The sequence below is a fragment of the Salmo salar genome, chromosome 12 (assembly GCF_965601325.2).
Source record: "Salmo salar chromosome 12, fSalSal1, whole genome shotgun sequence".
NCBI classification, from domain to species: Eukaryota; Metazoa; Chordata; class Actinopteri; order Salmoniformes; family Salmonidae; genus Salmo; species Salmo salar.
In genome coordinates, this window is record NC_138302.1 from 26,652,531 (window position 1) to 26,679,212 (window position 26,682).

At 44.1% G+C, this 26,682-nt stretch overlaps 1 protein-coding gene across 1 annotated transcript; it reads left to right on the plus strand.

Annotated features, from left to right (window-relative positions):
• Positions 1-1,660: 1,660 nt before the first annotated feature.
• Positions 1,661-25,872, plus strand: LOC106564608 (centrosomal protein of 170 kDa). The gene is made up of 19 exons (XM_014130758.3): positions 1,661-1,793; positions 3,778-3,932; positions 4,232-4,321; positions 4,415-4,493; positions 4,844-4,902; positions 5,602-5,797; positions 9,176-9,313; positions 9,562-10,026; positions 10,318-10,739; positions 10,970-11,098; positions 11,487-11,622; positions 11,850-13,379; positions 13,925-14,177; positions 14,435-14,552; positions 17,084-17,242; positions 18,150-18,238; positions 18,710-18,803; positions 20,941-20,992; positions 22,052-25,872. The coding sequence occupies exons 2-19, from the start codon at positions 3,828-3,830 to the stop codon at positions 22,342-22,344; spliced, it is 4,407 nt and encodes a 1,468-aa protein (XP_013986233.3). The 5' UTR covers positions 1,661-1,793; positions 3,778-3,827; the 3' UTR covers positions 22,345-25,872.
• The last annotated feature ends 810 nt before the right edge of the window (positions 25,873-26,682 follow it).

Consider the following 26,682-nt stretch of genomic DNA (forward strand, 5'->3'; position numbering starts at 1 on the left):
TGCCTCATTTGCATATGCGTCAGTTAATTAGTGTGGGGGCGCAGGTGCGTGGTGATAATTATTATTAAACATGACAGTCACCTGTGACCGCGCTGCCCCCCTCTCTCTCTCCCTCCATTTTTACAGCCAAGATACACTAACGCCATGTGATGTCATATCCTGGCCATTATAAGGATCTTTGAAGCTATCATTGACACTGTTGTTTTCGTCTGACAGTTGCATTTATTTTACAGTATATTATTCTTAACAAGTCTACCACAGAGAGTAACGCCTGGTTAATTAATGCCAAGAGCAGACATCTCAGTCCAGCCTAAAAGGAAGACAGCGGATTAGGGTGAAGTCGCCCCTCTACACTGATCTTGGGTCAGTTCTGTATTTCCCTCCCTAATGGTTCAGGATAGAATTTGGGGAGAGCAAACTGATCCTAGCTCTGTACCTAGGAGCAACTTCCGGTTACAGTAACTGTATGTCTGTCTACCTATCAGGACTGTCAGACGGTCATAATAAGCAGCTTGGTATTGGTATTTATTAAGATCCCCATTAGCTGTTGGGAAAGCAGCAGCTACTCCTCCTGGGGTCCACACAGAACATGAAACATGACATAATACAGAACAAGTACAGGACAGCGCTATACACATTTAGAAATGGCACACGTAGCCTACACGGTCCAGTTGCTCTTGGCTTCACTATCAGATTCCGATCCGCAGGGTCGACCAGAAGCATCTTTCAGCACTGACAACTCCATTAAGGAAGTAGAAGAGAGGAGGGGGTGAGAGTCTGCTGGCTGCAATGTTAGCCCTGACTACTGGTTACTGGCAGTCACCCACACACCACACACACACACTGTACTGGTACCTGGCAGTCACCCACCACAGCAGTGAACCATGCTCCATTGGTTCACTGCCAAACATAGACTTAGGCTGCCCTCTGCTGGTCATAACCTCAAATGAACAGATGTCATTTATCAAGCAATCTCGGGAAACACAGAACTAAAATCTGTCCACGAGGGATTATTGAGATGGTAGCCTTTTATCAAATAAAAGTCAAGTCCTACAGTGTATAAAGGTTTGTTTCATAGGATGCTAAGTAAGGCAATGCAATCTAACAAACTATTACTATTTTCCACATGCTCAACATTTCAGGCCTAATTCCAGTAGCCTACTTAAAACATTGTCACTACACCCATAACAGACCACATGATGTGACAGTGATCCTTCGGTCCAACACATGCAGTAGCCTCCAGCATAAAGAAATAAAGAACACTTGTGTTTACTGCAACCATCACGAGTTAGCAGCATCTGGATATATCAAAACAACTGGATCATATTCATGGGACATTGACCAGTAGCCTACAACAGGTGTTCTCAACCAGGGGTACAGGACCCCTGGCGGTACTTGAGAAGACTCGAGACCATAGGCTTCGTGGTCAAATGCACATGAGGGGGTACCTGAGGGGTATTCTGGGGCAGAGCCTAATTAAATTGGTGGTACAGTAACCGAAAAAGGTTGGGAACCACTGGACTACAGATTACATCTCAACGTCATACGCAAGAAGATGCGCTCATTGCGCCGTTGTTGCCATTGCGTAGCATTAATGGATGGACTGCTTTGCCTTTGGCTTGTTGGCTTGTGTTGTACATCAGCGCAGCGCCACCTCCAGGCGAAGGAAGAGAAGCGCTCGAGAACCAGGGCTGGGCAGGCAGCAGGCTCCCCTCACTGTATGTCACCGCACCGTGCATCAAAAGATTTACTGGATACAAAACGGATGCTGAATACTCCGTACCTGACAAAGGGTGAGTGAGATGCATGTTTTATTCCTCCGCCGTATCTGACCACACCCAGACAATGCATTTGCCCGCGACCTGCCTTAAAGAAAAAAAGGCCCGCAAAATGAAAATTCTAGGTTATTTGTGGCCGAGGGTACAAGGCTATGTCGTCCATAACGGTACAGCCCAGACAGCACATCAAATTGGCGACCTAAACAACACGTGATGGGTTATTTTTGTAAACCTTTCAAATGAACCTGTATGTGTAATTCGGTGTCACGCGTTGCCCTAAATGGCACTCGTAATACCACATATGTAAGCTATCGATTATGATAAAGATATCATATAAGCTTTCAACCGCAAAAGGTTACCGACCAGACTGAAAAACAGCAGCATCAGTTGCCATACATCAATAGAGTGTTTAGTACATCCAAAACAGCCTATGTTAATAAAACAAATAATGATTATTGAACACATGGTAAACGTAATAATAAGGTCGCTAACGCAGGGTTGGTTGTTTTTTATGCTCAGGCAGAGCCATCTACAGTAGCTTCCAGAGAGAAATGATGAGCTGTCATTTATCATATAGCTCTGTAATTGAGAGGAGGGAGAACGAGAGAGAGACGGCAACGAAACCAATGCAAAAACGTCGGGCACAATTGCGAGACCGAGGCCGCATATAGGGTTAACCAATCCAATTCCACAATGGGGAATCAGGACTGTCTGGTCGCATTCACATATGAACCATCTACACTCATTCGGGGCCTAGATATGACAAGGTGCCTGATTAGATTAAATCTCGCTAAATTACTTTTTCACTGATGGGGCATCGTGAGTCAGCATGGCCTACCAGTAGCATACCCCTTCAAGCATTGCCTATGGAGGCCTGTGTCACTGCAAACTGAATGGTAGGCTAGCTAGGCCATATAGTCTTAGTGTGTTTTTATGTAGGCTACTGTAGGCCTATATATATAGCAATTATGACCAAAAAATGAGCACCAGATGGTATGTTTCTTCTGAGCGGAAACGAGATGACTCTGTCAGTGTGTGGGTGTGTCCATCTCTCCCTCTCTCTCTCTCGCTGTCTACCTGCTGGGGTCTCTGTGCCTGTCCTGAGTCATACTCATGTTATACAGTATCTTCATGTCTTTCAGGTTGTCTGTCTGGTCTATCTAAGCCATCTGATCAACTATCCAACAGTTATCGTCGTTGTTTAGATCCTGTATGGTAGCCTGTATCACAGCCTGCTGTAACACAATATATCCATCATCACTGAATGGCCACTCTCAGTTCAGTGACATTGGTTCAGTGAGACTTTGGTTTGGTGACCCGGCAACACTCAGTAATTACATTTGGCCGTTAAGCAGGATGTCAAACTGTCAGTGACGTATTATCTCATTTCTTCTGGAATGGTTGCAATGTAGTCTGTTCTAAGGCCTTATTGTTAGCAACAAGGTCCAGTCATACCAGCAGGTCAGTGTGCTGGGCATTTAGTTTAAAAGAAACCTCTTTGCTGAGTTTAGGTGTGACAAAATTGTTAACTTTATCCCTGTTTGTTTTTAGGTTCTTATCCATTCTCTTCATTCGACTTCGTCGAAAATAGTTAGAATGTTGTGACAATAATACATTATAACAGGCCTACATGTCATTGGTAGAGAGATTTTTATTTACAGACAAAAATCACAAAGCTCTTTACATTGTGAGCAACCATATAAAATGTTTTAATAAAAAAGGTAATGATTGTGTTCCCTCCATTTACAGTTGGCTGTTATGACTGGTTGTTCTAACTAACTGATACTGACCGTGGGCTCTATTCAATCTGTATTGCTGAAGTGTTACAGATTGTGTGATCGAAATTTAAAGGTAATTTCCCATTGAGCCGAGATTTGTAGCGGTTACCGTGAATGCAGTCTCCGCTAACGCGGGGATCATTACCTTTAAATTGAATTCACACTGTACCGTTGAACTTCTGCCATACTAATTGAATGGAGCCCCTTGTCTTCTTACACAGGGTGTCATAGGGGTTAAAGGTGAGCAGGTGTGGCAGTGGGCGTGGCAGAGATGAGTGTCTCTTCCTGGTTCCTGGTGAGTGGCGGGGGCATGAGGCACCGCCTCCCCTGGGAGATGATCTTTGTTGGTCGAGACGACTGTGAACTCATGTTACAGGTAAATCATATTTAGTATTGTAGCGAGTCTAGAACGGAACTCCAACCCAGGTACTTGAGAATGTCAGTCCAACACTGTAGCTGTTATGCCTAAACTGTACTACCACTGCTAATGAACCTGAAGACGTGCGGTAGCTCCCAGAGCTGATCTCTAGGCTTTAGTCTTGTCAAGAGACCTGGGTTCGAATCTAGTGGGTCACACTGCTGCAGGTGACTGTTGGACCGAATGTAATCTATGTAATCTGGATTATAAAGAGATTAGCAGGATTATATTGATTGACTGGATTATTGTGTCTTTAGTCCCGCAGTGTGGACAAACAGCATGCCGTTATCAACTATGAGCCATCCACGGACGAACATAAAGTCAAGGACCTGGGAAGCCTGAATGGGGTAAGTAAGATTTTAATAAATATGATTATGAAATTATTCATGTGCTTCATAAACTGTTCTAAACTGCTAATAATGATATTCCTTTCCTTCCAGACATTTGTGAATGATGTCAGAATACAGGAGCAGGTGTATATCACTTTGAAAATTGACGACAAGTTGAGGTTTGGATATGATATCCTGTCATGGTGCCATTTTGTCTTTGAAGCTTAGACTACAGTAGGTAATTGAAATTTCATCAATACATAATGAATGAGAGCGACAAAAGAAGGACTTCAAGACCAGAGTACGGGTATATAAAACAGTAAAATAATAACTCTTAATATACTGTCTGAAAAATCATCTAACCTTTCAAACGTACTGCTGTGACTAATGCATAATAGATTAGCATATCTGTTTCTTGACTGTACGTCGCTCTGAATAAGAATGTATGCCGTTAAATGACTAAAATGTTAAATATCTGTGCTATCTCCTGTAAAGAGCTAAGCCTGTGCTGTACAATCACCTTTCCTTAACCTGTCTCACATACCAACCTGTTCACTGTGGTGCGAGGAGAGCTCCATGTCCCCGAGGAAGCACTAAAGGTTGGTTGGACAGTAGGCTAAGGAAATAGCTAGTTCTCTTTCTGTGTTTCTTATCATCCTATCTCCTCGCCTTTTTCTCAACCATATTGGAGGAGAGGTTCCAAGGTCCCTCCCCTCTGACTTTCTTCTCTAATCCATTTTGAGAAGGAGGCGAGGAGCGAGGAGGCGAGGAGCGAGGATGCGAGAACTCGAGTAAATATGAATTGAGAAAGAGCCCAATAAAATATGCTCACAAAGTATTGTGAAAGAAAAGCTCTGTGAAATTTCTTTTTCTACTACGTTGGTTGATGCGTGTTTAATGGAGATTATGTTCAGTCAAGAATGGCGGCGGTTTCTGCTGCACGTAGCAAAACCTCACTGCTTTGTTCGAAAGACAAAAACATACTTTATGTGGAACTTGGTGATACATTGTTCAGTTAGGTCTGTCTGAATCCTAACTTGAGTTCTACATGCATAAATTACTCAGACTTTGCGTGAATCATGAACTGATGCCAATTGAGATTTGCACAACAACAAAAAATTCTATGCTCATAACCAAGACCATGACTACTGTATAATTTCACTGATGCAAGGATAGATTGTCCCATGTATGTTAGTGCAAACATAGAAGAGCTCCTTATTAAACCGACCCTTATAATCATACCTCTAACTGTGTGAGCTCATCTTCTCTCTGTGTTGTCCTGTGTCCTCGTCTATCAGCATGAGAAGTTTAATAGTCAGCTCCTACTGCAGACGGTAAAGCCTCCAGAAGCTGTTCCGGTACCATCCAGACCTGCAGTAGAGGTCAAGGCTGCAGCCCAGGGTGGTTCCGAGGGTGGCTCCGACGGGGCGGCGGCAGTGGGTAGTAAACCCCCTGAGACCAGCAGAGAGGGGGCCGGGGATGACAAGCTGACAGGTGAGAGGGTCTGCACTCTGCATGGACCTTGGAGGGTGACACAGGTGACAGGATTAGGTTAAGAGAGATGACAGGATTTTGGCGATGCCATACACCCACACAGTCTGTGCTGTGACAACCGTGTGTCCTGTATTTTTAGTTTCCTATGCTAGGCTGTCACCTAAATGTGATTCTAAAGTGCTCTGACTTGGAGACAACTTTGGAGGTCAAACTGTTCTGCCACAATATGTCTTTTGGGGACTTGTGTGGGTACAAAGTGCTAGTTCGAGTTTGCAGAGGTCATTGTTTGTTTCTCAGGGGACATTGCGGTAGACCAATGGTTCCCAACCTTTTTATAGTCCCGTACCCCTTCAAACATTCAATCTTCAGCTGCGTACCCCCTCTAGCACCAGGGTCAGAAACACTCTCAAATGTTATTTTTTGCCATCATTGTAAGCCTGCCACACACACACTATACGATACATTTATTAAACATAAGAATGAGTGTGAGTTTTTGTCAGAAATGGAAAGTGACAAAGAGCTGTTATAGGACCAGGGTACAAATAATAATATAATAATAATCAATAATTTTGCTCTTTATTTAACCATCTTACATATAAAATCTTATTTGTTCATAGAAAATTGTGAATAATTCACCACAGGTTAATGAGAAGGGTGTACTTTTTTTTATTTTACCTTTATTTAACTAGGCAAGTCAGTTAAGAACAAATTCTTATTTTCAATGACGGCCTAGGAACAGTGGGTTAACTGCCTTGTTCAGGGGCAGAACGACAGATATGTACCTTATCAGCTCGGGGATTCGATCTTGCAACCTTTCGGTTGCTTTAACGCTCTAACCACTAGGCTACGCTGCCGCCCCAGTGGCACTTGAACGGATGCACACGGATGCACATAACTCTACAATGTTGGGTTGTACTGGAGAGAGTCTCAGTCTTAAATCATTTTCCACACACCGTCTGTGCCTGTATTTAGTTTTAATGCTAGTGAGGGCCGAGAATCCATTCTCACATAGGTATGTGGTTGCAAATGTCATCAGTGTCTTAACATTGCGATTTGCCAAGGTAGGATACTCTGAGCGCAGCCCAATCCAGAAATCTGGCATTGGCTTCTGATTTAAATTAAATGTTCACTTGTTGCAATTTTGATGAGGCTCTCTTGTTCAGATATCGGTAAGTGGACTGGAGGCAGGGCATGAAAAGGATAACGAATCCAGTTGTTTGTGTCATCCGTTTCAGGAAAGTATCTGCGTAATTCACTCAGGTGCTTTGCCATATCACATTTGCCATTGTCCGTAAACTTGAGTTCATTTGCACACAAAAAAATCATACAATGATGGAAAGACCTGTGTGTTGTCCTTGCTAATGCAGACAGAGAAGAGCTCCAACTTCTTAATCATGGCCTCACTTTTGTCCCACACATTGATTATAGTTGCGGAGAGTCCCTGTAATCCTAGATTCAGATCATTCAGGCGAGAAAAAAACATCACCCAGACAGGCCAGTCGTGTGAGAAACTCATCATCATGCTAGTGGTCAGACGTGAAAATTGTGGTCAGTAAAGAAAACTTAAGCTCGTCTCTCAATTTAAAAAAAACGTGTCAATACTTTGCCCCTTGATAACAAGCGTACTTCTGTATGTTGTAAAAGCGTTACATGATCGCTGCCCATATCATTGCATAGTGCAGAAAATACACGAGAGTTCAGGGGCCTTATTATAGCAAAGTTAACCATTTTCACTGTAGTGTCCAAAACGTATTTCAAGCTGTCAGGCATTCCCTTGGCAGCAAGAGCCTCTCGATGGATGCTGCAGTGTACCCAAGTGGCGTCGGGAGTAACTGTTTGCACGCTTCGTTACCACTCCACTATGTCTCCCTGTCATGGCTTTTGCGCCATCATTTCAGATACCAACACATCTTGACCACCAAAATTCATTTGATGTCACAAAGCTGTGCAGTACTTAAAAAAATATCCTCTCCTGTTGTCCTGGTTTCCAGTGGTTTGCAGAAGAGGATATTTTCCTTAATTGACCCCCCATAAACGTAACGGACATATACCAGGAGCTGTGCCAAGCCCGCCTCGTCTGTTGACTCATCCAGCTGTAACGCATATAATTCACTGGCATGTATGCGAAGCAGTAATTGTTTCAAAACATCTCGTGCCATGTCAGTGATGCATCGTGAAATAGTGTTGTTTGATGAAGGCATTGTCTGTATAGTTTTTTTGCCTTTTCCCCCAGCATTGTCCCTGCCATATCTGCGGCAGCAGGAATAATTAAGTCCTCCACAATAGTATGGGACTTGCCTGTCCTAGCCACTCGGTAGCTCACCATATAAGATGCTTCTAATCCCTTCTTATTAATGGTATCTGTGGCTTTTATACAAGTCTTACTACTCAAAAGTTGTCTTAATTCTCGCTCAAAAATCTCCTGTAGCTTATTTTTCAAATTGGCATGTTTTGTTTCTAAATCTCTGCGCAAGAGTGAAGGTTTCATCGAGTTGTGAGATAGTACTTTTGCACATATAACACACTGTGGCTGAGGAAAGGCACTACTCCCATTATAAATGAACCGCAAATCAATGTAGTTCTCATCATATTTGCACCTCTTCGATGGTCCACCGTCCCTGTCTGTTGTTCGGTGCTTTCCCGGGTAAGGGGGCAGTAGCTCTTTGGCTGCATCAGATTCACAACTGTCAGTGTCCATGCTAGCTGGGATAACAACAAATGTATAATAACTGATGCTAGCATTGGATGTGCTCGTGGAAGCAGAACAACTTGTGTCGTCGACAGGTGCAGGTGTAGTACTGCTAGTAGTAGCAGTACAACCAGTAGAGCTGGTGTGTGTCTTTATGGACGCGGGCCTAACATTTTTTAACCATTCATCAATTTCCGAGCAAACGGAATGAGCAGCAGCTATGTTTGGCTACATACGGACCGTTAGTGGAATTCCCGCGAGAGAGTAACGTTTAATGTGATTGGATGTTAATTATTTGACTAGGCTACCTGTATTTGACATTGTGTTGTTATTTCGCTGAATGCTATTTTTGGCAGTGAAACGAGGCTACTCAGGTCAAGAAAAAAAAACTCACCCAAATGTATAGCCCTGTAATTTATACAAAATATAAATGGACTGTTTGAAAATGTGAATAATATATATTTTTTATAAAATATATATATATTTTTTTAATGTATATAAATCACATTTTTATTTGGCGTACCCCTGACATCAATGCGCGTGTGAATGGCTGCGGTAGACAAACTAGGAGGTTAAACTTGTTCTGTCACAATAGTCTTTTGGAGAACTGTGAGGAAACACAATATCAGTTCAAAACAAAATCCTTGTCTTTCTTACTGACCTTGTGGATGGTGTCGTATCTTTCCCAGGGGACATTGCAGTACTAAAAAGGGGCACCCCTCTGTACGGCCAGCCTTCCTGGTGGGGGGACGGGGACGCAGACGATGAGAACTCTGGGAAGCAGGATGGGACGACAACTGACAGGAAGCAGGAGAGATCTGAGTCAGGTAGATGCTGTCTAGCCTGGAATACAGACTAAAGTTAGCTGTGTTTCACTTTGTCTGTCTGTCTGTCTGTCTGTCTGTCTGTCTGTCCTGTCTGTCTGTCTGTCTGTCTGTCTGTCTGCCTGTTTATACATCAATAACCCTACCAGATAACATTAGACTTTTGCCTTTCTGGTAGCATATGACAGCAATTGAATCTCAAAGTCTAAGTCATTGTATTACGCCATCTTGATATCTGCTTGAAACGACAGATGGTAAAGACCCCAAGGAGACAACAGCCGAGGTCCAGGAGAATGGCCTGCACACCACAAGCCAGGAGCCCAGTTACTTCGAGATCCCCTCCTATACCAACGAACCCCCCTCCCAAGACACGGAAGGCGCCACCGCCGCTAACCCCGCCTCCGGCCCTGAAGCCGTCCCCCAGGGCCATGCCTCCTTCACCATCGAGTTTGACCTGCAGGCGTCCAATAAGGTGACGGTTAAGGACCGGGTGGTGAAGGTGGCGCCGGAGGTGAGGCCACGGCCCCCAAAGAAGGGCGCGGGAGAGGAGCTGAGCGCCCTGCAAACGGCCATGGTGGCGGCGGAGGTGAAAGTAGCTGATTGGCTGGCCCAGAACGAGATCCCATTGGCCCGTACGGAGTCAGTTGACAGAGTGGTGGAGGACGACGGGGAGAGCGTGAAGAGCGATGTGCCGGTTCAGCTGAAGAGTCTTAAAGGTAAGACCAACCAACCAATCACCATAAGAATAGAATTGAGATTTTTCCATCAGCAAGTCCTCTTGCCATTTCATTACATAGCACTACACAGTTATTAAACTATGAGACAGTTTCCTAAACACAGATTAAGATTAGTCCTTGATTTGAAAGCATGCTCAATGGATAATCTCCATCGAAAGCGCTTCATAGTTTAGGACTATGCTTAATCGGTGTCTGGGAAACCAACCCAATAGGTTCACAGGATTATAACTGCACACACCAAACGTCCAACCCCCTTCTCTCTCGTTTCAGGTAGTAAACACGAGGACGGTACCCAGAGCGACTCAGAGAATGCAGCCGCGCTGGGAGAGCAACGCCGGGCTGCCCTCGAGGACCACTCCAGGGGGCTGTGGGGCGGCCGACTTGAGGGGTCAGGGGTCAAGATACGAGAGGGGCGCGCCAACGTCCCAGAGGGACTCTTTGCCGAGGAAGATAGCCCAGCCCGACGACACAGATCTTCAGCTTCCAAAATGGCACCCATCGGAGGAGAGTTAAGAGAGAGAGAGAGGACCAAGGATTCAGTTCCTTACCACCGCGACCAACACCAACCAATAGGACTTGGGGGAGGGTATCAGAATCGCCATGGAGACGACTATAGCGACCGTGGTACCTATACCATAGAGATAGAGAACGAAGATAACCAAGAGGAGGAGGCCAGGAGAATGATTGACAAGGTGGGGATGGTCAATAGGACTTTAATGAGTTTAAACTGTCATTTGAATCCTGTTTCATCTGAATAACTATTTTACACATTCATGAGTCCCATAATTGGTGTCTTTTTGTCAAGGGCATGGCCTCGTATTTACTGCAAGTGGTACTGTGCAAGTGCACTAAGCCCACATTATGTTGACCTCTTGATTGAATGTTTGGTTGAATGTTTATTGAAGTCCATGTTCTGGTCCAGGTATTTGGTGTGGAGGACTACCAGGCTCTGTCCAGGGTGGGGGGCTATCCTGACATCCAGAGAGAGAGACTGACTACTCAGAGACCAGGCTCAGGAGACAGAGGCAAGCCTGGACGTATCGATCCAGAGGTAACAGCATTTCTGTCTGTCTACACAGAGACTCTCCATTGCAGAGGAGTGAAGGAGTTCAACTCTAAGCCAGACACTACTGTAGATTTGCTATATTTATACTCCAAGATTAAGACAGACTTCACACGTAACGAAAGCTTTCCGTTTGATGCCATTCCTTGTGGAAAGAATATGATTTTTTTATAAAGAAAAGAAACATGCTCTCAAAAGTGTGGTTTTGTTTGAAGTAGTCCTAAGCATTTTACCTGTAAATAATAGATGTGTACATGCCACTGTGACACTCTGACTAGTAGAATGTGTCCTTGTCTTCCCTGCGCTCTAGTCTCTCCCCTTTATGTTGGGGACTGGGTGTTGTTCAATTTCAGTTTCTCCCCTGTTTGTCCTTCAGTCTCTCCCAGAGGAGCTGGTTGTGGGTGGTCCCAGGTGGGTCTCCCAATGGGCTACTCTGGCAGCCAGCCACATCAGGACTGACCCTGAGGGCTCTGGAGCTGAGTCCCATGTCCACTACCACATTGAGGACAGAGGTACTACTGCTGGGTTTAGACTTGTTCTGAAATTGAAGTGCTTTGCTGTTTTTCAGTTGTTTTTAATCTATTAGTCATACCACTTATTTCAGTATAATGTCAAAAATAACTAGAATAAAGAAAAGAGTGTTGGGTATTTATATTGCCAATATATGAGAGTTAGTTAGACACAGTAGATATTATAGTGTAGAAATGATTATGATTTTTTATACCCTGTCTCTCTATAGCTGAGATCAGTGAGTCCAGTCACTCTGCCTCCATGGCCTCCTCCAGCTATACAGAGCGCAAGAGGAGAACCCTGCCCCAGCTCCCCTCCACCGAGGAGGCAACCCCAGGGGGGAGGAGATCCCCTGGTCCAGCTCACCGCCCCTCCGATGTGGGGGAGAAACAGGACACTGAGCTCCAGGAGAAGGAGAACCAGGAGATGGGGAGAGTAGGGAGGACCAAGCCTGGTGGTGGAGGTGGTGGGGGTAGCCAGGCTGGTAGTGTGGGTGGAAGCACCAGAGGAAGTCCGAAAAAAGGCTCTCCAGTGAAGAACCAAGATGCGGGAAGCCGGAGAGAAACTGTGTTGGCGAAACTGCCTCCTCGGCCAGTGAGTAGTGGGGGGAAGAGACTGGAGGAGGCACGAAGGAGGAAGAAGGAGATGGAGGAGAAGGCTAAAGAAAGTGAGAGTGTTGCGAAGCCGCTTCTTAGACAAGAGAGCTTTACGGTGGAGAGACCCAGCACCAACGTCCCCCAGGAGCTCATCCCACGGATTGACACGCAAACTGGGGCACGAATACTGACAAAGGAGGGCAAGGTGGATAGTACCACCCAGCAGAAGGACTCCGAGGCGGTGGCTGCGTTTCTGGAGACAACGGTATCAGACCTGGGTGAACCAATTAGCCAGTCCATCGAGGGGTCTTTGTCGCCCGAGTCGGATGTGGACACCACCAGCACCGTTAGCCAGGCAGCGGGCGTCGGAGGGCGGAAGGTGGACCACCAGAAGAGACGTACCCTAGCGGCCCAGCAGAAAGAGAGGGAGAAGACGGTGCTGTGTTCCTCCACCAAGGGGCCTACCAGAGCCAGAGATACCCAGGATAGGAAACCCAAATCCAGACCGTCTGGAGGACAAGGGACCCGCCAAGCTGGTCGTGCCTGGACCTCCCTGGACCTAACGGATGACGATGTCAACTCCAACTCCCTCCTCTCCGACTCCCAACCCTCCATACAGGAGGTTAGCTCCCACAGTTCCCACGCCAGAACCCAGGCCGGAAGCACCAGAGTGGAGGCTAGCACCAAGGCTAGCCGGGCTAAAAACACACAGGCATCCAGCACCACCACAAACACCCTCAGTAAACCTACCACCACCTTGCCCAAGGTGCGGCCCACCCGGGCCTCGATACTCAGACGTGCCCGTTTGGGGGACTCCTCCGATACCGAACCCGCCGACATGGACCGGATGTCCGTAGCCTCCGAGGCTAGCACCGCTAGCTCCAGGTCCGCGGCTCCTGGACCAGGGATCCGGAGAGGCCTGTCCCGCATTGAGGCCCTGGCCCAGCCCAGGAAGCCCAGGATGGGATCTCCGTCTGCCCAGAGTGACTCAGAGGCCACTGGGGGCCGTAGCCGGGGGATAGGGGCTCGTAGCATTGCTACTGACTACGCCGTCCGACAGGGACTCAGAGGAGTCAGCAACATGGGAGGGATAATACCCAGGGCCAGGGCTAACAGCGCCTCCAAACTACCTGACAAGTCTAAGGGCTACATCACCTCCACGGGTAACATACTGTACTATCTGATACAGAAGTAGTGTTTCTGAGTGACTGTTTTCTAGTAACTTATCCACCGCAATGATTGATTTTGTATCATGTTTGTGCTATAGTCTTTTTGTAGGTTCTCTCATTATTGAGCATCTTTACGTACATTTACATGTAAACTCAGCAAAAAAAATGATGTCCTCTCACTGTCAACTGCGTTTATTTTCAGCAAACTTAGCATGTGTAAATATTTGTGTGAACATAACAAGATTCAACAACTGAGACATAAACTGAACAAGTTCCACAAACATGTGACTAACAGAAATTGAATAATGTGTCCCTGAACAAAGGGGTCAAAATCAAAAGTAACAGTCAGTATTTGGTGTGGCCAACAGCTGCATTAAGTACTGCAGTGCATTAACTCCAGGGTGCTGAAAAAGGGACGTTTCTCTTTTTACTGAGTTTATGAGTAAAATCTCTTCTATGGACAGTTGTGTGTATCCAGTAGTGGTAAAGCCCTCAATCACTACTGCTGCTACTGACAAAACATCTTCTCTTGACTCCAGCTGGTGGCCGGTGGCGCCGGATGCCCATGGACTACGCCTCCACCTCTGAGGACGAGTTCGGCTCCAACCGCCACCCGTCCAAGCACGGCGGTCCCGCCCGGCAGTTTGCGTCGCCGCGGCTGACCCAGCTGGGTGGCTCCGCCCCTGCCACGCCCAGTCCGGGGGGCATAGCGGCTCTGAGGCAGCAGTCAGCAGGCAGAGAACAGGAGGAGTACATGAAGGACTGGACCACTCACAGTGAAGAGATCGCCAGGTATGGAGGAGCAGTCTGTACTGTACATTTAGAAAGATAATGTAGGGTCAATTCTATAGGGGAGCAATCTCACTAGGCCTATACAATATAATAGGGTTAATTCAATAGAGGAGCAAATTACTTTGAGAACCAGTATAACCTCAAATGTATCCATTTTGCAATATTCATTAATTTCTTTTATGCACTATATACACCATAATACACAATATAAGTAAAATCAAGGTTATTTAACTGATTCATTCCCTGTATGTTGACAGGATCAGTCAGGACCTAGCCAAAGACCTGGCCATGCTGGCCAGGGAGATCCATGACGTGGCCGGAGAGATCGACTCAGTCAGCCCAGCCGCTAGTGCTGCCACTGACCCAGGAGCCATGGTACTACACATCCCACGATGCAATAATCACACTTTATGTAGCTGTTGACATCAGTCATGATTTCCCCAAAAGTCTGAGCTACATGTACATATCAGGGCCCATATTCATAAAGCGTCTCAGAGTAGGAGTGCTGATCTAGGAATATGATCAAAATTCTAAAAACTGAGCCTAGATCAGTACTCCTATCAGAAGCTACATAAATACGGGCCCTGAAGCCTGCTCCTTGTGAATATTGTGGATTTACAGTACCAGTCAAAAGTTTGGACACACCTACTCATTCCAGGGCTTTTCTTTATTTGGACTATTTTCTACATTGTAGAATAATAGTGAAGACATCAAAACTATAAAATAACACATATGGAATCATATAATAACCAAAAAATTGTTAAACAAATCAAAATATATTTTAGATTTTAGATTCTTCAAAGTAGCCACCCTTTGTCTTGATGACAGCTTTGCACACGCTTGGCATTCTCTCAACCAGCTTCACCTAGAGTTTCACCTAGAGTTCCACCATATGCTGAGCACTTGTTGGCTGCTTTTCCTTCACTCTGTGGTCCAACTCATCCCAAACCATCTCAACTGGATTGACATCAGGTGATTGTGGAGGCATTGGTAATCTGATGCAGCACTGCATCACTCTCCTTCTTGGTCAAATAGCACTTTTCCAGCCTGGAGGTGTGTTGGGTCATTGTCCTGTTGAAAAACCAATGATAATCCCACTAAGTGCAAACCAGATGGGATGGCATATCGCTGCAGAATGCTGTGGTAGCCATGCTGGTTAAGTGTTCCTTGAATTCTAAATAAATAACAGACAGTGTCACCAGCAAAGCACCCCCACACCTCCTCCTCCATGCTTCACGGTGGGAACTACACACGCGGAGATCATCCGTTAACCTATTCTGCGTCTCACAAAGACACGGCGGTTGGAACCAAAAATCTCAAATTTGGACACAGACCAAAGGACAGATTTCCACCGGTCTAATGTCCATTGCTCGTGTTTCTTGGCCCAAGCAAGTCTCTTATTATTGGTGTCCTTTAGTGGTGGTTTCTTTGTAACAATTCGACCATGAAGGCCAGATTCACACGGTCTCCTCTGAACAGTTGATGTTGAGATGTGTCTGTTACTTGAACTCTGTGATACATTTATTTGGGCTGCAATCTGAGGTGCAGTTAACTCTAATGAACTCATCCTCTGCAGCAGAGGTAACTTTGGGTCTTTATTTCCTGTGGCGGTCCTCATGAGAGCCAGTTTCATCATAGCGCTTGATGGTTTTTGCAACTGCACTTGAAGAAACTTTCAAAGTTCTTGAAATGTTCCACATTGACTGACCTTCATGTCTTAAAATAATGATGGACTGTGGTTTCTCTTTGCTTATTTGAGCTGTTCTTGCCATAATATGGACTTGGTCTTTTGCCAAATAGGGCTATCTTCTGCATACCACCCCTACCATGTCACAACACAACTGATTGGCTCAAACACATTTAGAAGGAAAGAAATTCCACAAATGAACAAGGCACACCTGTTAATTGAAATGCATTCCAGGTTAATACCTCATGAAGCTGGTTGAGAGAATGCCAAGCGTGTGTAATGAACACGATGGGAGACAGAGAGCTCAGTACAGGCAGGGAAAAGGCTAGTAACATCGTCTGGGAGATCAGGCAATAGGTTGATAACAGGAAATCCGATAGGCTAAAGTACAGGCAGGGAATAGGCATCGTTAGTGAGCCAGGAAGAAACTATCATACACAGGATGCTTAAATTACAGGAAAGCCAGAGCTCCGACTAGAAGTGTGTCACAAAACAAACAATACCTCACAATGATGGGGTGCAAAGAACTGAACTAAATAGTGTTTGATAATGACATACAGGTGTGTGAACAGGTGATCATAATTCAGGTGATTGGGATCTGGAGAGTGAGCTGCGTTCAGGGGATCTATGTGTTTGAGAGTGTGAGCTGGAAAGTGGGCTGGAAAATGAGCCGCGTTCAGGGGATCTAGGTGTTTGAAAGTGTGGGCTGGAAAATGAGCCGCGTTCAGGGGATCTATGTGTTTGAGAGTGTGAGCTGGAAAGTGGGCTGGAAAACGAGCCGCGTTCAGGGGATCCAGGTGTTTGAAAGTGTGAGCTGGAAAGTGGGCTGGAAAATGAGCCGCGTTCAGGGGATCTATGTGTTTGAGAGTGTGAACTGGAAAGTGAGCTGGAAAATGAGCCACGTTCAGGGGATCTACATGTTTGAGAGTGTAAGTTGGAAGCAGACGTTACAGAGTGTGCAAAGCTGTTATCAAGGCAAAGAGTGGCTACTTTGAAGAATCTCAAATATCAAATATATTTCTATTTGTTTAACACTTTTTTGGTTACTACATGATTCCATAGGTGTTGTTTCATAGTTTTGATGTCTTCACTATTCATCTACAATGTAGAAAAGAGTCAAAATAAAGAAAAACCTTGGAATGAGTAGATGTGTCCAAACTTTTGACTGGTACTGTATATATCAGAAAATAAATTACATTGTATTGGGTGCTTTGCCCAGTTGGAGGAGCGAGTTTTTGACGATGGCTTGGATCTGGAGAGCGGCCCGTCAACAGAGAGCATTCTGGGTAATAACGTCCGCCCCGTGGAGCTCCGGCCACGCAACTCTAACAGACAGGGTCCCCGCGCCATTCGCCGCCAGACCTGGAACAGAGAGGACGTGAGTTGTTGCCGCTTGGAAGCCAAACTAAAAATAATAATAATTGAAAGTATTTGATTGTACTCTGGTTTAGCCTGGTTTCTAGTCTATTTCAGCTTGTCTTTATCCAATGTGTGTTTATAATGACAATGGCAACATTACCAGTTTGAGATAAAGAAGTTTGAAAAACAGTCGTTAGAGAGAGAGACAAAACACAGCCCATAAACCAAAAGGACTTGATGTCAGGGTGAATTGACCCTATCCCATCAGAAACCTACTGTATTATTGATGAAACAGTGTGTAACCTCAAAAGTTATTAATAAACCAATTAGGCACATTGGAGCAGTCTTGATATAACAATTTGAACTTAAATGCAATGGTTCATTGGATCAGTCTAAAACGTTGCACATACACTGCTACCATCTAGTGGCCAAAATCTAAATTGCGCCTGGGCTGGAATAGTACATTATGGCCTTTCTCTTGAATTTCAAAGATGATGGTACAAAAAAATGGTTGTTTTTTTCTTTGTATTTTCTTTTACCAGATCTAATGTGTTATAATCTCCTGCATTAATTTCACATTTCCACAAACTTCAAAGTGTTTCCTTTCAAATGGTATCAAGAATATGCATATCCTTGCTTCAATGCCTGAGCTACAGGCAGTTAGATTTGGGTATGTCATTTTAGGCGACAATTGAAAAAAGGGGTCCGGTCCTTAATAACACATTTATTACTTTATTAATGATGGATGATGCTGGTTTCTGGGAGATTTGGGCAAAAATAAGCTATTGTATATCTAATATCCTCATGGTTTTGTGACTGCATATAGCCTTGGTATCCCTGCCTGTCCTAGTTATTATGCTATTTTAGGTGTTTACTGAAGCACCTCTTACATAAGACCTCCTCTTTTCCTTGTTGTTTCCCCACAGGCGGTGTTGGACAGTTTACTATTAGCATCTGTGACCCAGCTCTCTGCACGGATACGCCATTCTGTGGACAAAACAGCAGGCAAAATCAGGTAGGCATCACCTTTCATCACGATTCATTCAAAGAAAAGGAATGTGAAATAATGAATTCCCTGATTTTGATGATGAAGTGTTAGGAGTGCTTTATGAGTTGCAAGAAAACCCAAGCAGTGTGATATAATAGGCTAGCGTTTGACTTTGAAGTCATTATATTCTGAATACATGCAGCTACATGCTGTGCTTTGAACTGGATCAAATCCGGATAACGACAAGGAAGAATCAGTAGTGTTGTATAAGATATGATGGCTTGTATCCTATAAAATACTGTATCCTAATTTGCGTATTATGAATGGCACTTCATAAAGGTTAAGATGACAACTTGAAACATCCATCCTCACTTTTGAAACATCAGAAACCACTTCCATGTCCCCCCCTCAACCCATTTCACACTAATTAAATCACTCAACGTGATCATATAACAGATTTTTTTTTTTTCTTACATTTCTTTTTGAAAACTTCTCCAGGATATTATTCAAAGATAAGGACCGGAAATGGGACGAGATTGAGAATAAACTCCAAGCCGAGCATGACTCTCTACTCCTCCAGACTTCCAGCACGGTAAGGTGCCAGACCCGTACTGTCCTGACCTCACACCTTGCCTCTTGCTGTACCACCCAGCTGCTGGGATAAATGACTGCAGAGGGCAGGTGGACCTAGTTTCATGTTCAGGTTTCAAGTTGTATTAGTCGTAGGTACGGGATACAGTATACACCGTCCAACCAAATGTGTACTGGCAGGTTCCTTCTGCACAATGCAACCACAATAAAACTTAATAAAAGATAATAATAGAAACATCAAGTTAATGGTTCCGTAGAATAGAATAAACATGTATAATACAGGAAGCCACAATTTATAGTCCAATATTTACACGTGTTTTGGGGGAATGGGGGTTGGGGGACAAGTGTTTAAATTGCGCAGTATTTAGAAATAATAATAACATTCTGGTAGCGACAGTTGTGATGTGTGTGTAGCATGAATGTATATGTGTCTGTGTAGGTGTGTGAATGTCAGGGAGTGCACGTATGCTAAGGTAAGGAGAATCAGAGCAGGTGGTCAGTCCAGTTCAAGTGTTCAGCAGTCTGATGGCTTGTAGATAGAAACTGTCTCTGAGCCTGTTGGTATCAGAACTCATGCTCCAATAACGTCTGCCCAACGGTAAGAGAGTGAACAGCTCGTGGCTGGGGTGTGTGGGGTCCTTGATGATGCTGCGGGCCTTCCTCAGGCACCGTTTCAAGTAGATGTCCTGGATGGGTGGGAGCACGGTCCCAGTGATGTACTGGGCCATCTTCACCACCCGCTGGAGGGCCTTGCGGTCATAGACGGAGCAATTCCCGTACCAGGCCGTGATGCAACCGGTCAGGACGCTCTCGATGGTGCAAGAGAAGTGCCTGGTAAAAATCGAAACACAAACCAGAGAGTGCTTATTTGGGGTGATGATGCAACAAAGCTTTGGGACGGTAAATAATTGATGACTTCTACCACCATCTGGGTAGCTCGGAGTAGTTTTAAAGGCCATCATTGGCTGATGGTGCTGTTGCATTAATCATGTTTGTTAAGCCTGACAAACACCCAGATGTAGTAGGACGATCTAAACAGAAGGTGGTAAGGGGGTGAGGTAAGGACGTGTTTCTCAAACCTGCCCCCCGGTCTGCACAGTCACATTTGTTTAATTGAGACGTGAGTTGGCATGAATTTCTAAATCAAGATAATAAGTCACTTCCTCTCAATTCTGGAAGTATAAGTTATGATGTTTCTTGATTGTAATAAAGTATTTTGATATCCACTTTAATTGATGAGGTTTGACTCCCCCCCTCCCTCTCTCTTTTCTCTCCCCCTCTCTCTCTCTCTCTCCCTCCCTCCCTCCCTCTGTCTCTCTCCCTCCCTCCCTCCCTCTGTCTCTCTCTCTCCCTCCCTCTGTCTTTCTCTCTATCTCCCTCTGTCTCTCTCTCTCTCTCCCCCTCTCTCTCTCTCTCTCCCTTCCTCTGTCTTTCTCTCTCTCTCCCTCCCTCTCTTGCCTCTCTCTCACTCTCTCACTCCCTATCTTTCTCTCTCTCTGAGAGTATAACATAACATTCGACAACAGTATCAAACATCACATCAGAATCAAGTGCCACTTGGGTGAATGGAGATAATATGTCCGTCCTGGGATTTGAACCGACAACCTTTCAGTCCCACCTCCCTATGTCAGCTATCCCTCCTCACTGTCCTCCCGTATTAAAAAGTGTCTCAGAGTAGGAGTGCTGATCTAGGATCAGGTCCCTCATGTTTATGTCATTTTATTTATCCTATATCAGAACTTCCATTCAAGCTGGAGGAGAGGAGCAGTTTGATTAGTCAAAGGACTTGACTTATAGTCTGTTGTCGTGGGTGGTCCAAAAAATACTGCCTTGCTCAGGAACAAGGTTGTAAATTCAGACTGAACACAGTGGCTGGCCTTAGGCTACCTCTCAGTGATGTGTCTGTTCACTAGAGTCCAAATGGAGGGGATGATTATGCCACGTTTTAATTGCTTCAACTTTTCCCAGTAGAAAGGAGGAAGGTAACAAGGGTCAATCTGATGTTGTTGTTGTATAAGGAAGGTAACAGGTGAGGACGTCGATGTCTTATTGTGAACGGTATCCCTTCTTCAATTCCCTAAACAATTTCTGTGTTTTTTGTTGTTGACCTTTTTGTTTGTTGTGTGGTTGTTTACCAGGAGATCACCACCATCCTCCAGGATCTGAAGAGAGTGGAGAGACAGTTACTAGGTATGAGTCCTGAGACAGTCATACATGATTTGATTTCAGCTGTATATAGTACAAGTCATAGAGATATACAGTTAGCATCTGCATAGAGCATCTATATTCATACGTATTTCATCATATCAATCATCACATTTTTATATAAATAAATCTTCCATTCTCTGATTGGTTGTTTGCTTGCTTGATTGACTGATTGACAGACCTCCTCTTTGACTGACTGATTGACAGACCTTCTCCTCTTTGATTGACTGATTGACAGACCTCTTTGACTGACTGATTGACAGACCTTCTCCTCTTTGACTGACTGATTGACAGACCTCCTCTTTGACTGACTGATTGTCAGACCTTCTCCTCTTTGACTGACTGATTGACAGACCTCCTCTTTGACTGACTGATTGACAGACCTTCTCCTCTTTGATTGACTGATTGACAGACCTCTTTGACTGACTGATTGACAGACCTTCTCCTCTTTGACTGACTGATTGACAGACCTCCTCTTTGACTGACTGATTGTCAGACCTTCTCCTCTTTGACTGACTGATTGACAGACCTCCTCTTTGACTGACTGATTGACAGACCTTCTCCTCTTTGATTGACTGATTGACAGACCTCTTTGACTGACTGATTGACAGACCTTCTCCTCTTTGACTGACTGATTGACAGACCTCCTCTTTGACTGACTGATTGTCAGACCTTCTCCTCTTTGACTGACTGATTGTCAGACCTTCTCCTCTTTGACTGACTGATTGTCAGACCTTCTCCTCTTTGACTGACTGATTGACAGACCACCTCTTTCATTGACTTAGACCTTCTCCTCTTTGACTGACTGATTGACAGACCTTCTCCTCTTTGACTGACTGATTGACAGACCTTTTCCTCTTTGACTGACTGATTGACAGACCACCTCTTTCATTGACTTAGACCTTCTCCTCTTTGACTGACTGATTGACAGACCTTCTCCTCTTTGACTGACTGATTGACAGACCTTCTCCTCTTTGACTGACTGATTGACAGACCACCTCTTTCATTGACTTAGACCTTCTCCTTCTCCTCTTTGCTCCACAGTGATTGATGTTATGGTGGATCCGGACGGCACCCTGGATGCCCTGACCAGCCTGGGACTGACCAGCCCTCTGACCGACCTGCAGAGGGTCAGTCCTGGGGCAGCGGGGCCCTCCGCTGCGGGTCACCCCCCTGGAGAAGGCCCTTCTAGCAACACCCTGTCGACTCCCAGCGGTGGACCCTCCTCGGGGGCTTCAGGCACCTCTACCCAGGTGGCAGAGAGAGACCTGGGACTCCATATGAATAATAATCTGCCCTCTAGTGGTGGAGAACAGAACTGTGTGGTTCATAAATGAGGAGGATGCTGGATCTAGAACACACTACTAAAGTACAACTACCTAAACACGTGCTTGGAGGGGCCCTGATTGAGGCTCACTACTAGGGAGGATGGTAAAAGACTTGGAGAGATGGGATTCCCACTGGGCACAGACGTCAATTCAATGTCTATTCCACATTGGTTCAACGTAATTTCATTGAAATGACGTGGAAACTATGTTGACTCAACTAGTCCACGCCCAGTGGGTTGATATTTCCTTCAATGTCTGGACAAACCTCCTGAACATCAGACCTGACCAAAAGAGAAGTAAATAAACACTTTTTAATCTTTGTCTATGACATACCAATCCATTTGTTCATATGAATTGGAGCCAACAGTGAGCTTGTTCTGTAGCTATAACATGTGTATAGAAAGGTTGTGAAAGGATTATGCACTGTCAATACAATCTATGTACCAGTACATGTCCTACAGTCCGTTATCAATACTACTATATCAATATTCTTGGACACGTTTGAAAAGTATCAAGAGTTATTTTGCGTTATGGTCTGCTAACGGCACCTGTTGCTGGTTGATTGATGACTTTTCAGAAGACTTTTGATATGATTCTGTTTGTGTTCGACAGTGTTGCCGATTGTGTAACACCGTGTAACTTTAAACGCTAAAAACAAATGGTTCTATATAGTGGCAAATAAGGGTTCTTTGGCTTTGGTTCTTTAACCATATTCATAAGGTTCTAAATGGAACGTGTATGGTGATATGAAGAACCTTTTCCATTAAAAAAAGGTTATATATAGAGCCAAAAAGGGTTCCGCTGTGGTTCCAACCCTTTTGGGGGCTATATAGAACCCTTTTTATGGAGAATGGTTCTGTAAAGAACCTTATCAATCTCAAAGGTTTTTTAAATCAGATTTAATAGACATATTATATTGTTACAATTCCATAGGTTTTATTATTGTTGAATCAGGTGTGCTAGCTCTGGAACAGCTGGGGGTTCCTGAGGAGAGAATTACGTAGTCAACTGCTCTCAATTGACACAAGGCCGTAAGTGAGTTTGTCACTGGCTTATTGTATCGCATGTAACAGTATAACCCAACAGATTAGACTAACTGACATTACCCTCTCACTCACGGTTGGACAAAAAGAGCTGTTAGCAAACCACTCCCCAAAATATTCAAATGAGCCGCCGTAACTACATTTTAATTATCGCTAAAAGCAAAGAACCATTGAAGGGCTCAAAGGGTTATTTGGGTCAGTATGGTTCCACATAGAATCATCACCCTTCCCAAAGAACCCTTGAGGAACCCTATTTTCTTAGTGTATAGGCTACTATTTACAAGCGATGAAGTCACTGCTTTGACTGATAAGCTTGCATTTGACTGATGAGCTTGCATTTGACTGATAAGCTTGCATTTGACTGATGAGCTTGCATTTGACTGATGAGCTTGCATTTGACTGTTGCCTGATCGACTGTCTGCTTTGTGGTTCCAACCCTTTTGGGGGCTATATAGAACCCAAATTACAACAAAAACTAAATGGAAACCATGGTTCAACATTGGAGAATAGAATTCAGTGTCTTTCTGAAAATATTTTTCAGAATATCCTGCCATTATGCATAGCATAGCATAGCTCAGCAAATATTGTGAATATGAACATATAGCATACTGTATCTGTTAGCTGACTTGTAGCACTTGCAGCTTGGTGCGCTTGTTCTAATATTACGATTTTTCCACTAAAGAGAGACCAATATTATTCTTTATTTATTCAGATAAAAAGACATAGGGTATGTACAGTGTTATGTATCCATTTAAATGTGTATAATAGGATTATATTATTATAATTCTCCCATCCATGCCTTTCCTTGTGGAGTGATACAGTATGTCTTAAGAATGATGCATCAAAGATAGCTGTACTGTATGTTACTAATAACTAACTACTGTAGGCTAGGTGGTAAAGTAGCTTCCTGAAAAATGTGTTCCCGAAAGTAGTCCCCATATCAAGTGTGTTACGTCACAAAGTGCCCATTGTCAAAACCATGAGAGTGTTGATGAAAGTATAAGATGGAAATAGCTTGGGTTGCCTCATGTCTGGCATGACAATTGCGTAAGGAGTTGGAAAGAGTGCAGAAGCAGACTGGCACGCAGGCTAGGAGATGTAGCTAAGCTAACATTTGTTGATTTGCACATGTTAAAGCTGAGGTGATTCACCACAGAGTGGTGGTGTTAGTAAGGATATCTGTCGATAGTAAGGATACGTAACATCTGTTGACCAAAACAGGTCTGGGTGTACTCCTTGTGGATGCTGGGTTTCATTGGAACTTGTTTTGATTGAGAACTGGTTTTTATTATCCATTATGATTGAGTCCACAGTAGGCTGGTGAGGGGAGGACGGCTCATAATAATGACTGGAATGAAGTGAATGGAATGGTATCAAACACAAGGAAACCATGTGTTTGACATGTCAATACCATTCCATTCCAGCCATTACTATGAGCCCGTCCTCCCCAATTAAAGCACCACCAGCCAGCTGTGATTGAGTCATGGAACTCACACTAGTGTTCTGGTTAACGTACTCGAAGAACAGATCTGAGTAAAAGCCAGCATAGAAAGGGAAAGTCGGTGACCAGGATCATGTTCAGTCAGGAGAAAACCTTTTGAAATGGAGTTAAGCGGGTAGGTAACCACTCATTTTCATTATCCGTTGCGAAACATTTTGCTACAGTGTACCCTACTGAACATGACCAAGTGCTGAGAGAAAACATGAAATGTACCGGGAAATTAAATGGAGCCAGGAAGTAAAATGGACCAGGAAGTAGCTCTATATACCCCATAGAGCAAGATAGAGGACACAACATTGTATCTGTCCCTTCATGGCATCTGAGAGCATACAGCACCATTGAGGCCATCTCCATTTTGAAGTGGTTACTTTTCTTATTCTACTACTATGAGTTGGTAAACAAACTGAAAGGGTGCACACTGCCACCTGGAGTGTGTTATTTGAACAGGTATAAATCCAAGGTTTATGATTTACTGCCACCTGCAGTTATGGAATATTTGTTCACAAGTGTAATTCATTGGCTGATCCCTCCTGATGAGCTGGTTTGAATTATGTGATAATTTCTTAACCCATAAGAAGTCCCACCCAGTTCTACTTAAAAATGGTGAAAGTCCTCAATGGTGCTGCCCATGCTAAAATGGCTTTTAGGCACTAGAGTCCTCTATCTACCTCTATGATATACCCATACTGTATCTGGATGTCCTGCCTCATACCAATGTTTACACATGAATGTAACCTGATCGTAAATGTTGATGTTTCTCAGCCAAAACAGCTTGATTATTAATAAAGAAAATAGCATTTTGTGGCTCATTAGTAAGGTCTTTATTGTCTTTATGTCATTTCAAACCTTTTACATGTTTCTGCTTGTATATTTTGTACGGATAGGTTTTCTAATTGTCATGATTTATTTGTTATCTTTGTAAGATAATGGTTACCTGATTTTTGTTTGTCTACTTTTGACTGATTTTAATAAACTGCATGACTATCATTGACAGTTTTTTTTCATGTGAATTTCATATCCAGATACCCATGCTGTATATATTTCTAAACACATGTTGGGACAATAACTGTAAATTCTATGAAATATTTTAGTCAGTCGGCTGCTACTGTAAAGATTCCCTGGCTGCAGTATGTTAACCCTCCCTGCTTTTCTCCCTCAGCGCCACACTCAACCCTACCCCATTGTCCGACCTCTTTCAGTCACTATTAAAACGCAACATACAGGACACACAGAGCATAGAAATAGAATTATTAGAATGGACCGTCCCATTCAAGTCAAAACCATTTCCATTCTGTAATTCTATTTCTATGGCTCAGAAGGGCCGTCTTCAGTGCTCTGTTAATTACTGTGTCTTAAGATATTCTGCTCCACTTGTTTAATCCCACTGCAGTGTAAAAAGCCGTTCCCCTTTGTCATACTGGGCTACTGATGCTGCTGCTGCACAGCATGTGCTTTTGGAGCTCTAATTCTACTGGGAGAATCTTGGGTTTTCAGAATTAAGTTGAGGCTTGTTACTGAACTGTGGTTTTGAATGTCTTGGGGTTTTACATGGAAATGAAAGATTAAGTGTGCGCTGGCCTCGTTGTCCTTTTGTCTGGGTAGGATATTATTCTGTACTGTTTCAAGTTTCAAGTTTTAATGTCACGTGCACAAGTGCAGTGAAATGTCTTTCTTGCAAGCTCCAAATCCAACAATGCAGTAATCGATGTCAATGTAGCACTAAAAATAACATAAGATAGAACAAAAACACACAAGACATATAAATAAGAAGAACACAAGAAAGTAAGAAGCTATATACAGGGT